We start from the raw sequence: 16072 nt of genomic DNA on the forward strand, positions 1-16072 counted from the left end.
AATTGAGTTAGTAACTCAGTTAGCTGAAGGTAAGAGTAATGAGTTACTAGGCAAAGTAACTGGTGTTACCTTTCATGTTTTTTTTTTTCCATTTAAAAAAAAAAGAAAAAAACAGAAACCTTTGCTATGTTTGGAAATCGTTTAATGTTGTGAATCAACTGTTAAAGTTGTTAAAATTGCTACCGTTTTTGCATTAGTTCCCTTCTGTCTACTTTCGACATGTTAAAGTTTTAAAACTGTTTCATCATTTAAAGATAGATTCAAGTCAAGATTTTGCCGATTTAGGAGAATTTTAGATAAAAAGTTAACTTAAGTTCGCTAGGAAGGTTCACTACAACAGAGCCTTTCTGAGAAGTCAACTGCTTCAAAATGCTGTTTGGCTGTTTATTAACACTGCCGTTTGTCAATCCGAATGTAGTTCTATAAGCATTTGATATCTAGGTATAGATTGTAGGCTATCGGCTACAGTCAGAAAATATTGGAGCCACCTAGCCTCGCATCGCATTTGCTACAGCGTCACAACACTCTTCTCTCTCAGTGTCTCTGACTTTTCTCGCGTCATTCAACCAACGTAGTAACGCATTGTAACACACATTGTCTCGTTGCCGAAACGGTCACAAAATCCGAACGTAGAAAAAAAAAAAAAAAAAACGTAATGCACGAAAAACGTACAGATTTTGAACATACGGCGTACACATTTAAAAATCAGTGCTCATTTGTACAAATTACGCCGAAACCGTACAACTTGACAGGTATGCATTTTTCTTGTGGTACCTTTAAAGCAGAGTGCTGATCTGTTGAGCACATTAGTCACGTAACGTATATAAACCACACTTTTTTGATACTACTACATTTAAGTATTTTCTGAAGGCATATTTAGTATGTTCTGCCTGTATGCATCTAAACAAAACAAAAAAGCACACAGTACTAGTTTGGGTGTCAAATTCACCTCTTGTAGGTCGTTTCACCGGTATAGGACATTTTCAATCAATCAATAAACCAAATTTATTTGTATAGCTCTTTACAAAACGGGAAATGTCCTCAAAGTGCTTTACAACGCAGGCAAACATGGCTCATGTTTGCCTGCCTGAAAGTATTAAAGATTGACATTAAGAAAAAAGAAACAAAAACAGCGCAGAACACTGATTTTTGTCTACTCTCATCTCATCCCGTCTTTCCTGTTCATTTTGCTTTTGCTGCTCGTTTCGTGAAATATCGACAGTGCTGTCCTGCTCATTAATGTTCCTCTCGGGTTTAAATTAAAAGGGCTGAACAGATGACATATTTATGTCGTTAGAGTAAGCCTGGCAGCGCCGCCTGTTGACGTCACCGCCCACAGTGCAGTGCAGCGTCAACAATGGCGACCTACTAGTTAAACAAATTTTACAAATCTTACAAAAACAAAAACGTCAATGTGGGTTTGAATATCAAATTATTATGACTCATACTGACATTTATACTTTACAAACTACAAGTCTTTCTCTCTGTGGTTCCCTTTAAGAGAGCGACGAAAGCAGGGGGAGGAAAAACTGGCCCATGGTAGAGGTATGTCCATCATTGTCTTATATAAAGGTTATACACGAAAAGTGTTAGCTTCGTAGACAGTTTGTAACCTGATGACTCCCGCACTACTACATCCATGCAAGTTATGTGTAGTGTTTATTCCATCCACCTACATCACTTGTGCGAGTGTGGGTTTTCGTCATAAGCGGGAGACAACGACGATGGCTAGAGCCTACCCGAATCCAGGTCAGGGGGGCAGCAGCTTCAGCAAAGAGGCCCAGACAGCCCTCTCCCCAGCCACTTCCCAAGGTGTTCCCAGGCCAGCCAAGAGATATAATCCCTCCAGCGTGTCCTGGTCGGCCCCGGGGTTTCCTCCCAGTCTAACATGCCTGAAACACCTCCGGGGCATCCTAACCAGATATTCTAACTGGCTCCTCTCGATATGGAGGAGAAGCAGCTCAAATCTGAGTCACTCACAGATGAGCTCTAACCCTATCTCTAAGGCTGAGCCCGGCGACTCTGCGAAGGAAACTCATTTCAGCCGCTTGTATCCGCGATCTTATTCTTTTGGTCATTACCCAAAGTTCATGGCCATAGGTGAGGGTAGGAACATAGACTGACCGTTAAATCGAGCGCTTCGCCTTCCGGCTTAGCTCCCGCTTCACCACAACGGATCGGTTAAGCGCCCGCAAAACTGCGAACGCTGCCCCAATCCACCAGTCGATCTCACACTCTGACATACCCTCACTCGTGAACAAGATCCCGAGAAACTTGAACTCCTCCACCTGGCTCAGGCACTAACCCCCAACCTGTTACAAACAATACACCCGTTTCCGGCTGAGAACCATGGCCTCAGACTTGGAGGTGCTGATCCTCAGCCCAGCCGCTTCACACTTCGCTGCAAACCAACCCAGCGAGAGCTGGAAGTTGCTATGCGATGGAGCCGAGAGGACCACATAATCTGCAAAAAGCAGAGACGAGATTCTCCCACCACTGAACCCAACCCGCCACAACACGGCTGCGCCCAGAAATTTTGTCGATGAAAATATAGTATAGTTTTTCACCCATGGGACCGGCCGGGCATAGCCTGAACCAGATACATGGGCTGGTCATCCCGTGGACACAATACCCGCACAATGAAATCGCAGGTTACGGTGCAATGTGGACCGGGTAGTAAACCAATGCCGGGACCTTGGCGCTCCGATCCCCGGTTGTGGAAACTGGCTTTTGGGACATAGGGTCTAGCAATTATTAAAAAAACACCACTGTGTACTTTAAACAGGACTTTAATGCATGGGGTGGAATCTTGAATCACTTGTTTCAGGTCAACCATGAACAGTAACGGACGTACACCTGTTAAGTTGTGAAAATACAATATTAACAAAGTAATCCATATTTAAAAACTATATAGTCATTTTTTTGGGAGGGGGGCTCCTAGGTTCACTTTAGCCTCAGGCACCTAGTCACACAGATGCACCAGACGTCACCTGGCTTGGGACGCTGCTTGGTTTAGCCCAGTGTTTTTCAACCTTTTTTGACTCACAGCACGTTTTTACATTGGAAAAAATCTCACGGCACATCACAAACCAGAAATGTTCCCCAAAAAATTTCTGTATAGTATATTTAATTATAACATAACTTCTCAGTATGTATACTTACTCAGTGTGAAACTTCTGCCTGTTTAGATGAACACAAAGTCGATATCCTTTTTCTTCAACAGCTCTCAGTCTTTCTCTGTTTTTATTTTTCATGTATAAGCAGTTAGGCTTGAAAAAGCTCAGACTTATCAGAAAGGGGGACTTGAGCAATGTCTTTAACCACATCAGGGCCGAGCATCTCGCAGACAATGGCTTCGCAGGCAGGTAGTATTAATGTCTCTGTCACGGTGTGGGACTTTTTGGATTTAGCAACAAGGTAACTGGCTTTGAGGGCTTTCTCATTTAGCTTCGTAGTTTTTAACAAATAAAGTTGCCTGTTTCTCTGTGTTGTTCACGAAGGCGAACAAAATAGTCCATCGACTTGTTTTGAAGCGACGGGTGTTTCGTTGGGAGATGACGTTTAAACTTGCTTGGCACCATGGGGCAGTTGTTGGATTGCTGCTCGTGTCGCATTCAAGACCTGCTCGGATTTTTAGCCATTAGCCACCTTGCTGTTCTCAACAATGTGTTGGAATAAAACACAGGGGGAGGATTGACGGTCGTCACATATGGATATAATAGGACACTTTCGAGTCTTATCGACACTTTACGATTCTAACCAAATGATGTGCAGTAGACGTGCTGGGGTCCACGTTGTCGCGGACAGCAAGGTCGTTGATGGCTAGAAATCCGAGCAGTTTTTGAACACGACATGAGCAATAAATTGCTCAACTGCACACGACCGAGAACTTTCTACCTACTCCTTCCTTCCTTCCTACTGCAACTCCGCCTGACGACGTAAAAAACAATATTGAAATAGCCCCGAATGGTGAAATAGAAAGGAGAGGAGTCGGTGATGACTTTCCCAATTTATTGTGGCAACAATAGAAAATAATAAACAAAATAACAGCGGCATCCACAACATGCGACCGCGAACTTCGCTCTCACGCCGTTCTCCCTCCCTCCTTGCTTGCTTCCCGCTATGTCACCACTCTCCAGTCTGATGGCCCCTTTAAGGGCCCGCACAAAGTTACGGACATTCTATATATATATAATATATATATAAATGTGACATTAGATAATTTCTCGCGGCACACCTGACGAGCTCTCACGGCACTAGTGGCACACAGGTTGAAAAAAAACTGGTTTAGCCAACACTGTGTCCAGTAGGCGGCGCCAATGACCTGTCATCAGGAAAAAGTCTCCCAGAAGCGCATGCCCTCATCCAAAAATAAAGGTGTGAGGTGACTGGTCTGGAGTTTGTGGTTTTTCTTCACATCATCAAATTTTCTTTTGGCCTTTTTAGAACCAAAACTGAAAATAGAAAATTAATATTCCTTCAACCGGAATTTACAGTATATACATCTCTAGTGAAAAGCCTTGTTTAAGAAATCAGTGGTAGTCAGTCAAACCAGATTATGATTGTTTCACTGTTTTGAAGTGCTCTTAATAGCTTTAATTTCATCAGTGGACAGTGGTAAAAGGTTGTAGGCACTAAGCTCAGGCTTTCCTGGAAAACAGACGGACAAAAAAAAACAAAAAAACATGACTTTATTTGCTAAAATTGCCACTTTTACAGTGCTGGCCAAAAGTATTGGCACTCCTGCAATTCTGTCAGATAATGCTCAATTTCTCCCAGAAAATGATTGCACAAATGCTTTGGTAGTAATATCTTCATTTATTTTGCTTGCAATGGAAAAAACACTAAAGAGAATGGGGGGGGGGGGGGGGGGGATCATTATCATCAAAATACAAAACAAAAGTATTGGCACCCTCAGCCTAATACTTGGTAGCACAACATTTAAACAAAATACAGTAACTGCGGACAACCGCTTCTGATTTCTATCACTGAGATTCTTACAATGCTCTGCTGGAATTTTACACCATTCTTCTTTGGCCAACTGCTCCAGGTCTCAGAGATTTGAAGGGTGTCTTCTCCAAACTGCCATTTTCAGATCTCTTCTAATGCGATTCAGGTCTGGACTCATTGCTGGCTACTTTAGAAGTTTCCAGTGCTTTCACTCAAACCATTTTCTAGTGCTTTTTGAAGTGTGTTTTGGATCCTGCTGGAAGACCCATGACCTCTGAAGGAGACCCAGCTTTCTCACACTGGGCCCTACATTACAATGCAAAATTTGTTGGTAGTCTTCAGACTTCATAATGCCATGCACACGGTCAAGCAGTCCAGTGCCAGAGGCAGCAAAGCAACCCCAAAATATCAGGCAACCTCACCATGTTTGACTGTGGGGACAGTGTCTTTGAAGGCCTCGTTTTTTTCCCTGTAAAATCTATGTTGATTCAAGACACATTCCAGCACAGTGCACTTTAATAATTTCCTACCTCATAACCACTATTGGGGCCTTGCAATACACAACAGTGGACTGTCTCAATTGTTGCCTGTCACTACATCACTTTATTATTATATTGTTACAATTCATGTTCGTGTTCCAAGGTATGTACTGTATGTCTCACTTATGTTAGTTCTATGTTATGTGTCTTTTAGAGATGTCCCGATCGATCGGAATGCCGATCGATCAGGTCCGATCACGTCATTTTCAAAGTATCGGAATCGGCAAAAAAATATCGGACATGCCTATTTTTAATATATATATATATATATATTTTTTTTTTTAATTAAATCGTTTTCTAATTGTATTTAACGTTACAGACATAATATGTTACACTCATCCAGAGTCTTTAGTTTAGGCTTAAGGTAGGGTTATCAAATGTATCCCGTGAACGGCGCTAATTATTATTATTTTTTTAAAGTTATCATGTTAAAATATTTAACGCAATTAACGCATGCGCTGCACGACCCACTCACACATTGTCACGTTCAATCTGTAAAGGCGCCGGTTTACCTATATATAGAGCTAAAAGGTAGTGTAAAATGAGTAGAGTGAATTTTGGCAGCCTTTGGAGCCTTTTTTTAATTGGCTAAAGCCTAACAATCCCTCTCCCTACGATTAGAAATATCGTGGGAAGCACTGTGGGGAAGGAAGGTAGTAATTGATCTTTTTCTTAACACCCAACGCAGAGAAGATATATCAATTGGTACCAATACGCACAGTCATGGTTGCACTTCCCATCATGCATTCGGGCAGAACAGTTAAATGGCTACAGTATCATTTACTGAAAGCTCAACAAATACACTAGATGGCAATATTTAGTCACAATATACAAAGTCACATTTATCCTTTAAGAATTACAAGTCTTTCTATCCATGGATCCCTCTCACAGAAAGAATGTTAATAATGTAAATGCCATATTGAGGATTTATTGTCATAATAAACAAATACAGTACTTATGTACTGTATGTTGAATGTATATATTCGTCCGAGTTTTATCCATTTTTTTCTTAATGCATTGCCAAAATGTATATGATCGGGAAAAATTATCGGGAATGATTGGAATTGAATCAGAAGCAAAAAAAAAGCAATCGGCTCGGGAAATATCGGGATCGGCAGATACTCAAACTAAAACGATTGGGATCGGATCGGGAGCAAAAAAACATGATCGGAACAACCCTAGTGTCTTTCATAGGGAAAGAGAAAGAAACGCAATTTCGTTTTCTTTGTATGTATGTGCATATGAAGAAGATGACAATAAAGCTGATGTACTTACTTACTTACTTGATGCCTTTTCCCAAAAAGCTCTACTTTTGTCTCATCTGACTAGAGAACATTCTTCCAAAACTTTTTCGGCTTTCTTAGGTAAGTCTTGGCAAACTCCAGCCTGGTTTTTTTTTTTTTTATGTCTCTGGCTCAGAAGTGGGGTCTTCCTGGGTATCCTTCCATAGAATCCTTTTTTTTATTCAGACACCGACAGATAGTATGGGTTGACACTGTTGTACCTTCGGACTGCAGGACAGCTTGAACTTGTCTGGATGTTAGTCGAGGTTCTTTATCCACCATCCGCACAATCTTTCGTTGAAATCTCTCATCAATTTGTCTTTTCCATCCACATCTAGGGAAGTTAGCCATAGTGCCGTGGACTTTACAATTATTGATGACATTGCGCACGGTAGACAAAGGAACATTCAGGTCTTTGGAGAAGGACTTGTAGCCTTACTTCCTCACAATTTTGCTTCTCAAGTCCTCAGACAGTTCTTTGGTCTTCTTTCTTTTCTCCATGCTCAATGTGGTACACACAAGGACACAGGACAGAGGTTGAGTCAACTTTAATCCGTTTTAACTGTGATTTAGTTATTGCCACCACCTGTTGTGTGCCACAGGTAAGTAACAGGTGCTGTTAATTACACAAATTAGAGAAGCTTCCCATGATTTTTCAAAGGGTGCCAATACTTTTGTCCAGCCCATTTTTGGAGTTTTGTGTAAAATGATAATGATTTTATTGTTGTTTTTTCCCCAATCTCTTTTGTGTTTTTTCATTGGAAGCAAAATAAATGAATATATTACTACCAAAGTATTTGTCATTGCAATCATTTTCTGGGAGAAATCAAGCATTATCTGGCAGAATTGTAGGGGTGCCAATACTTTTAGACAGCACTGTAGGTTATGTTTTTTATCAGATTTGTAATCTTTTGGTATATCACTGTAATGTAAATTAGATAAAGCTTTTGTTACCTTGCAGTTCATTTAAACGATTGACTTTTCCTTTTAGTCCTTTGTGAAGGTCATTTAGTTCGCCATCCAATTGTTCCTGGTCTACAGATAAGTAAGAATAATTTCAAGCAAACATTTTAACTGTCAATCCATTGAAGGGGAATTCAGTTCAACGTACAGTCATCGTACAAATGGCTGAAAACATTTTACCTTTCTGAATCATTTCTCTTGTCTTGGACTTGGGAAATTTGATGAACATATGTCCAAAGCAAACCTTCACCTTTTCTGCAAGTAACAGGAATCACACTTTAAATATTAATTTCCACTACATGTAAAATCAACTTTTAAACAATAGGGTCACTTACCTGAATGCACGTCAATCTTCAGGGCATTCAATGCTTCTCTGTTCCTGTTTCTTTTTATATCCAGGTCAATGATCTTAGACGGAAACAAAAATGAACACCATGATAAACTAAGACAAGCAATCTAAAGTACGGTTGTCCGATATTACTTTTTAACTGTTAACCGATATCCTTCATGCTTTGTCCAAAAATCAGATACCGATATCAAACCGATATCGATATATGCGGTCGTGAACTTAATATATTACATCTAATTGCATTGTGATGCACCACTGGAGCACAAAACACAACGGAAAAAAAAAAAAAACAACAAAAAAAAACAACGGCAAATCAATCATACAACAAAACGGCAAATTAAAAAAAATGACAAATCGGAAAACAAAACGGCAGATCAAAAAACTAAATTACATTAAGGAACAGGAAAAGGTAAGTAACATTCAAAAAGTACACTCATCGCTGATTGGGTGAATCTACCATTAAGGGTAGGTACTGATGAACTAGGAAGTTATTCCGCTTCTGTTGTGGTATTTGAAAACGAGCATTACCAAAGACGCGAACGTGGCTCCCACAATAAATGAATATTTTTATTCGGCACATATGTATGAAGTAAAATATTACTTCAAGCGCATGTCCTGAACAAAATATTCATTTATATGAATGAATACTCCATTATAGCATCACAAAGGCTAGGTTCATACTACAGGTCTTAATGCACGAATCCGATTTTTTCGTGTTTTTCCGACTCGAGTGAGGCATTAACTTGATGGTCTGAACGGGACAAGTCGCATAGAGGTGGACCATTTCAAATCCGATCTGGGTCACTTTCGTATGTGGTTCAAATCCGATATGGGCCACATTTTACCAGCGATCTGTACTGTCATCAAGTCTCCCAAATTGGAATTAATGCAGGAATGACGTCATCAAAGAGTGAATGAGACACTACGGTAGCAGTGCAGCCGTGCGTTATTAGCGCCTAGCTTGCATTGAACATGGCTTTTGGGGAAGGGCAGGGCTTGACAACAGTCATAAAAAAATAAAAATGGGTTGAGGATAGGATAATGATGGGTTTTCTCTCTGCTCTATATGAGCAATATTTCAACATTGCTTACACGGCCGAGAGTTGGGGCAAACTGCCTGTACGTGACTGCGTGCATACTATCGATCCATATAAACTTTGAAAATAAGCCTAAACTGGGATTATTTATGTCTGTTATTTGTGTCCTCTTTTTGGAAATCAAAGTATGATCGCCCTGGAATGACAGATGACAGCCAGCGTGTGTAGACATTTGTTTTGATGCTTCTGCCCATGCGGGTCTTCTTGCTCAGCGAGTGTCGGACTGCGAAATAGTGCGCATGCGTAGTATTTGAACGGTCTCAATGGACAAAGGCAGTCTGAAAGGGCACACCATAAAAACAGATATGACAAAAAAACGGAAAGTAACTTAAATCAGATTACTGATTTAGAAAAATGAACGCGTTAATTGCTCTTTACTGAAAGAAAGTAATCAGATTACAGTTACGCATTACTCAGTAACGCGTTACTTACAACACTGCTTTTACTGTACTATATCACCGTTAAATACAAAAGCTTGATGCTAACTTAACAGGAGCTATTTTTTCACCAGAGATTTGGCTAGCTCTGGCAGTGTTCAACACAAGCTGCAACGAACGGCAGTAACTTTTGTTACACCGCCAAATATGAAAACGATTGAAGCCATTACTCACCAAATTCAATACGCTGGCAAATGCTTTCATCTAAAAAAAAAACATGGGGAGTGATACCTCTCCTCGTCCAGCGAAGGTGAATTTGTGCTTAGGGCAAGATCATCTGTCGCAATTAGCGATCTTCGACGCTTTTTTTCCCCCATGCATTCAAACTTGTTTCTTACTCAGTGGTTGTAATTAACCTCCACAAAGTTGCTCTCCTAGCTAAGCCTAGGCTAACATTTGTCTTTGTAAGTTTATAAGTTTTTAGTTAGTTTGAATATTGAATTTGAAAGGAAAATGTGTTTTGTTTTTGGCGAATTTTTTCATGAAGCTAACCTGTTGAAGCTACTCACACGTGGAAAAATACTATTGTACGTTTAAAATGTATTCAGTTTGTATATTTCAGTTAACACGATTTGAGAGCTAAATAAATGGAAGAAAAGTACGCCTTGTGCTTGGAGTGTTTGTTTTTGGGTTCGCTGGAATAGCATCACTGGCACACGCAGCATCAAACGGGGATCTGGCTGCATTTTTGACACATGAAAAATAGCGAATACGTACTACTGTATGAAGGAAAATTTTTGTTTTGTAAACGCGACGTTTTTTTTATAACATGGTAAACCGTGAGGGTAACCGGCACATGCCTACACCCGAACCGACCCCCCCGCACCCCCACCTTAAAAATTTTCTCCTCGGATCTACACGATTCACGTAGGTCATCCTTTTTTTACTTCAAAACGGCGAATTTCGCCAAAAGGTGAGAGATTTTAATGCCTGGTAAAATGTACCCAAAACTATTTCCTCCAAACACTTGTTTTTTGTAACAGAAGTGGTTTTGCTCTATTCAATTGTTGAAATGTGCTAATAGCATACCGCACTAATGTTATTTTTAGACCGCAAGGCTGCGTGACGTCACCATCGTAAACCGGAAGGGGGTCAACATAGAAGCGCGCTCACATACAACCCATGCTAGTACTGCTTGTCCAGTAATCTTTCAAAAAAAGAACATGCCGAGTAAACACTGTTGCTATGGAACTTGTAAAAACGACTCTAGAAATTACGACCGTCCACATATGGCAGGGGGAAGTACAGCCACTGAGTCCTATCTCCTGTGTTTCACTCTACCTACCACTTGTCTTTACTTTATTTCTCTTTTCTAATTCTAATATCTAGTTGACTAGTCTCTTCATCACTAGTCATCCGGTGTCCCCTTTCCCTCCTCCCTTCTGGGGGCGGGGCTACTTTTTCAGCTGCAGCCGCCTGACTATCCTGACCCCTGGCTGGATGGACGTCCTCGTTGCCCTCGTCCCCCCCCCCCGTTTCATCTGGCTAGATGGAACCCCTCATGTTCCCTCACCCCACTGCCTCTCCACAAACTGGAACTCCAGATAATATGCATCTATAGCCTGTTCGTCCTGGGAGTGGATCTCACCTGACTGTGGTTCTCCCCAAGGTTTCTCTTTTCCCACTGGGTTTTTGGAGTTTTTCCTTGCCGCCATGGAGGGTCTAAGGATGGGGGATGCCCGGGACATGAACTCATCTCATTCATCTACTGTATCTGACTGTGTATCAAATAGACTCTGTAAAGCCCTCTGAGACAACCTTGTTGTGATATAGTCCTATACAAATAAAATTGAATTGAATTGAACATATGAGCGATGTTTTCGTCATATGTTGCCCGAAGCCAAAAACTCAGAAGGGGAAAAAATGTGAACAATGGATCAACTTGTGCGGACGTCCAAAAGACCAGTTTAAAGGGCAACTGAAGAGCTTTTCGGATTTCGTTCTTGAGTGTTTTACTCGGTTGAATTGTATTAAATGCATCATTCGCGGTCTCAAAAAGTCACATAAAAAAAATATATATATATTGACCGCGTAGTTTTTGAGTTATGGCCATAGCAACGAGGGACGCGCCGACCTGCCGACCGCTACCTGATGACTTCCAGGGAGCCTCGCCACCACTCTGAACACGAAAATATAGCACCACACTATCCTCGCCATATATTGCAAACATTTTCTGGGTTTTACTCACGAGATTCGTCATGCCATCTCGATGTGTAGTGATGAATTGCTCACAGGAAGACTCGAGACTCTCTGAGTGGTCCAAAAAAACTTCTTCTGCAAAGGTTTGGACTGTTTTTGTGAGCATGCATACAGGTCCACAATCGGCTCAGTTTTCATCTTTTCAGCTACGACAGCTTTGAAAAACTACAACAATGCAACCTTGGTTTTACAAAGGCGTAAGTAGACCATTACTGGCTTTTCTTGATCAACGAGGGGGACTCCTACTGCCTGTTTGTTGAAGTGCGGCAGTTTTTTGTTGTTGCTGTTGGCCTGTCATAAGTAGGTAGGTTAGCTGACAGGTCTACTCATGTGATTTGATGACTATATCAATAGGTATTATGTAAATTCCAATGTCCCCAGCACCAAATAGGTCCTTGGCTCGTTGTTTTTTGGCCTGTCACAGGGTAAATATAAAGCCTATATATAAAACAATCCACTTGCCAGGCCCTAATGTACCAAATACATGGTAAATGGTGTCTCAATCAAATAGCTGCTGCTTTGATTATTATTTGATCACCAAGAAATTATTAAAACTTATTAAATTAAAATTAGGATTCATCCAATATTTTCATGCTGCTGTGATTTTTTTTTTCCCAGGAAGCCAAACATAACAAATTAAGCAGCGGAAACCCTCAACATGATGAAAAAAGAGTTGCAAGTCAGTCGCCACCCAGTCACCACCCAGCTTCCCAAAATCAAGAGAGAGTGGGTCTAGTCAAATGATGACACAAGTGATGCAAGTCCATCGATGACGACTGAAGAGATCCTATGAGGCCTGCCAGATGCTGAATTTCTTCCGTCTGCGAAATCAGATGACGATGACTTAGGAGAAATAAATGTAACAAATTTTGATGAAATGAAATCATAAACTAGTCATATATACAGTACAGATTTTTGAAAGAAAAATCTAGATACCTTCATATTTTAATAATAATGATTTATCTTTGTATAGAGAACACTTAATGCTACAGAAAAAAGTAAATGCATATTTCCCACTCTAAACTGCTTCTCAGTCTTTTGCATTATCATTTTTCAATGTTGCGCTAGTCCGTTGCTATCCTAACTTTGTGTTGCTTACTAAATTTATGTTCTTTGATGTGTGCCATTGTTTGCTTTGTATAACTTCGCTTTCTATGTTGTGTCACAATCTGACAGCAAAAGCTGATTCAACATAAATCTGGTATCACTTGTTATCGTGGCCTATTAAAAATTGTTTCAGAATGTAATATAATTACAATATATTATATACCGATAGAATACATTAAACAGTCAACAAAATATGTCAATGTTTTTATAATTTATGGATTTATTTTTTTAATGGAATTCCTGCCCCTGTCAGTGCTTCAGCCTCCTCAAGTTTGGCTCTCACGTCTGGGATCTCCTGACGACACAGGCATACTCTTGGAAGGGTAATTACTTGAAGGATGAAATCGTTTTGTCATTTATTTTGAAAAATCAATAACATATCATTTATTTAGCCACATTTGGGCTAGCTTTACCATATTTAGATCGGTAGGAGCTGCCCCATAACCTAATATCCAGTTTTAGCTATGTGGAGAGCATGGAAAATATATACAACCATGTAATCACATTCTCTCAAATAGAAAAATCACTTAGAAATAGAAATTTGGACTTAGGCTTACCACTCACTCTCCCGTTCTTGAAGTGTCGAGCTGTCAATTGGCGTCATGACGACATCTGCTGTGTCAAGTAAATCGTCGTCATCTGACGCCTCAGGTTCAAACATGTAGGGATTAATTGTACATCATCTTTCCTGGGAGCCTTTGCCAACGGTAGCGTCACGAAAGAGCGATCTTGAACGGTTACCTTTGGCGGAAATATCACTGATAGTTGTTGCTGCTATGCTAGCTGTGGATACTAGTCTTCTGTTGCGTCGGGGAATTTACGTCACACTTCCGGGTTTGGGAAGGGACATTTAACGGTGTGCAAAAAAACTAAAAAAAAAAAACGCAAATTATCCTTGCAATTACGTGTTGATGTTTTGACGAACTCGTCCAAAGTTTATATTCGTAAAATTACACCAAAATCCGGAAAGGTCTTCAGTTGCCCTTTAATGCGTGCAAGGTGAAGCCATTCACCTTCATATGCAGTAAACATTTTGTTGAGGGCCATGGTCCTACAGATAGTGAAGCACTGGACATTTCAGTAATCACAAATTTTATGGCCACTAAAGTTACACATAAAACTTCAGTGAATAAAGCATATTTCATTCGCATTTTAAGTGGACTAGATAAGGAAATATGCTGTTATAATAACACAGCATATTTCAAGCCAATTCCTTTTCTAGTCCACTTAAATTGGACTAAATAAGGAATTGGCTTGAAATATGCTGTTATAATAACAACAAAGCATATTTCAAGCCAATTCCTTTTCTAGTCCACTTAAATTTATCAGGTACAGTACATTTGTAGGGCATATGTTGGTAAAGGATAGCTCTTTGAAACAACAGAATGTCACTGTCAGTGGCGTAAGGCAATGAAAAACGCACACACACAAAAATTGGGTCGATAAAAAGCTACCTCTGGATCAGGTAGGCTCTTTTTTCAACCCTCTACATTCAAGGCATCTCTAACTATACATTTGTATGTTCTTCCACATCTTTACCAGTAATTCGGCACCAGGGACATCATTTTCGGACAGAATTGGTAGGTTAAGCAGTAGACATCTCGTTCCTACACTATTTACATGCGTCTAGAATGAGTGACACGGGCGAGTTTGACCCCCCTAGCAACAGTTGCTGGCTTCGTGAATATTAATGAGCAAAGGTGACGTGTTACGTGCGGTACGCTATTTACTATTTAAAACAGCACCACATTCGTCGTTTTAGCATAAGAGGGATTGTTCATTTTAAAAAACATAATATCTCTTTATTTATGCTGTTAGTTTGTGAGGAAATAGTGGAGTGGAGAAGAGGTGCACAGCTAGGCACCGTAGCAGTGGCTCCGAGTTTGACAAGTGTAAAAAGGCGTGTAGTACTTATTTGTCAGTACTATTACCTGTTGTTTGGTTGTGAGGACGTCTTCGGCGGCTATCTCAACCTCTCTCAATTTCCCCAAAACACGTTGAGATTCAGAATCCATGGCTGTTTCCGTATTCAAGTTTGTTGTCCGCTTTCAAAATCTAGGTAAACCCTTTGAATTTCTATATTTTCAACCTCCCGGTCCTCGCTCTTCGCACCCAATCATTCTTACTTAACACAATTGAAGAGAGAAGAAAGAGATGGGTGTCAGAATATACCCTGTCGGTCAGCACGCTATCTTTGTGATTTGCGCATGTGCGATGGCTCCGACCATAGAAAATGGCGAACTATGGCACATACAATGGGCCAAAATACATCAGGGTTGCCTGCAATAGCTAAAATATACTTAAAAAAAAATTATATTATTATATTAACAAATCTAAAATATCTTTCTGATGCCCTTGTTGCAGTAGAACATATTGATGTTAGCTGTTATAAGACTTGTTTTAGTAGGGGATGAAGAAAAAAACCAACAACAACATTCAGTCATTATATTGTTTTGCTCCTGCAATAAATTATATTACATTGTTTTTTGTTGGGAGTTGTATTTATGAACAGCACTTTGTTGCAGGCGCATCTATTTTTAAGGTGTTAAATTGTAAATAAGATTGTGTTGAGTAGAAAGGCTGTAGTTCTGGCTTTATATGAGAGCGGGCAATGTAATAAACAATGAATCACACCTGTATGGAAGTAGATTTGTGTCTTTTCTATTCAATCAAATAAAAAAAAAAATGCTTCAATCAAAATATATATTTACATTTAAAAAAGTCACTTCAATCAAATAAATAATTTTCAATTAAAGAAAAAAAATGTTTGAATGCAAAAAGAAATTAGATTAAATTTGAGTGGCCCCCCACGAGGTGGTCTCCACCACTGCCCGACAGCTTGCTGGGCCAGCGAGCAGTGTAAGGAGTAAGATAGCTGTCAAAAACATTCGTACTCATACTTTGGAAAACTACGCACCAAAACAAAAACAGTTGCGGGCTACAGGAGTAACAAAGTACAATTACACGAAAAAAAAAAAAAAAATTGACAAACATGGTATTGACTTTACCAGTGATTCATCACTTTCACCTGACAGGTTAGCTCCGCACACAACGCTGGAGTAAGTGATTTTCTTTGTTTTGGCGCATGCACCGTTAGAGGACTCGAGGATAGATTAGTATTCCCTGAGACCTACGTGACATCATTTCA

At 40.1% G+C, this 16072-nt stretch overlaps 1 protein-coding gene across 2 annotated transcripts; it reads right to left on the reverse strand.

The window, feature by feature from the left end:
* Positions 1–1885: 1885 nt before the first annotated feature.
* pdrg1 (p53 and DNA-damage regulated 1) lies at positions 1886–15157 on the reverse strand. Of its 2 annotated transcripts, XM_057846950.1 has the most exons (6): positions 14856–15157; positions 11807–11892; positions 8071–8143; positions 7916–7990; positions 7727–7807; positions 1886–4650 (listed from the first exon to the last, which is right to left on the reverse strand). In XM_057846950.1, exons 2-6 carry the CDS (start codon positions 11816–11818, stop codon positions 4568–4570), a joined length of 324 nt encoding a protein of 107 aa, XP_057702933.1. In that variant the 5' UTR covers positions 11819–11892; positions 14856–15157; the 3' UTR covers positions 1886–4567. The 2 variants fall into 2 exon arrangements, with proteins under 2 accessions (XP_057702933.1, XP_057702932.1); XM_057846949.1 differs by lacking the exon at positions 11807–11892 and having other exon boundaries at positions 1889–4650; positions 14856–15151.
* Positions 15158–16072: the final 915 nt, after the last annotated feature.

Source organism: Corythoichthys intestinalis, chromosome 9, assembly GCF_030265065.1.
Source record: "Corythoichthys intestinalis isolate RoL2023-P3 chromosome 9, ASM3026506v1, whole genome shotgun sequence".
NCBI classification, from domain to species: Eukaryota; Metazoa; Chordata; class Actinopteri; order Syngnathiformes; family Syngnathidae; genus Corythoichthys; species Corythoichthys intestinalis.

Excerpts from the sequence above, each read along its gene's own strand:
- pdrg1 (XM_057846949.1), bottom strand. The coding sequence starts at position 14,939 with ATGGATTCTGAATCTCAACGTGTTTTGGGGAAATTGAGAGAGGTTGAG. Across the intron at positions 8,144-14,855 it reads TCCTCACAACCAAACAACAG|ATCATTGACCTGGATATAAA; the intron begins GTAATAGTACTG and ends TTTCCGTCTAAG. Across the intron at positions 7,808-7,915 it reads AAGAGAAATGATTCAGAAAG|ACCAGGAACAATTGGATGGC; the intron begins GTAAAATGTTTT and ends ACTTATCTGTAG.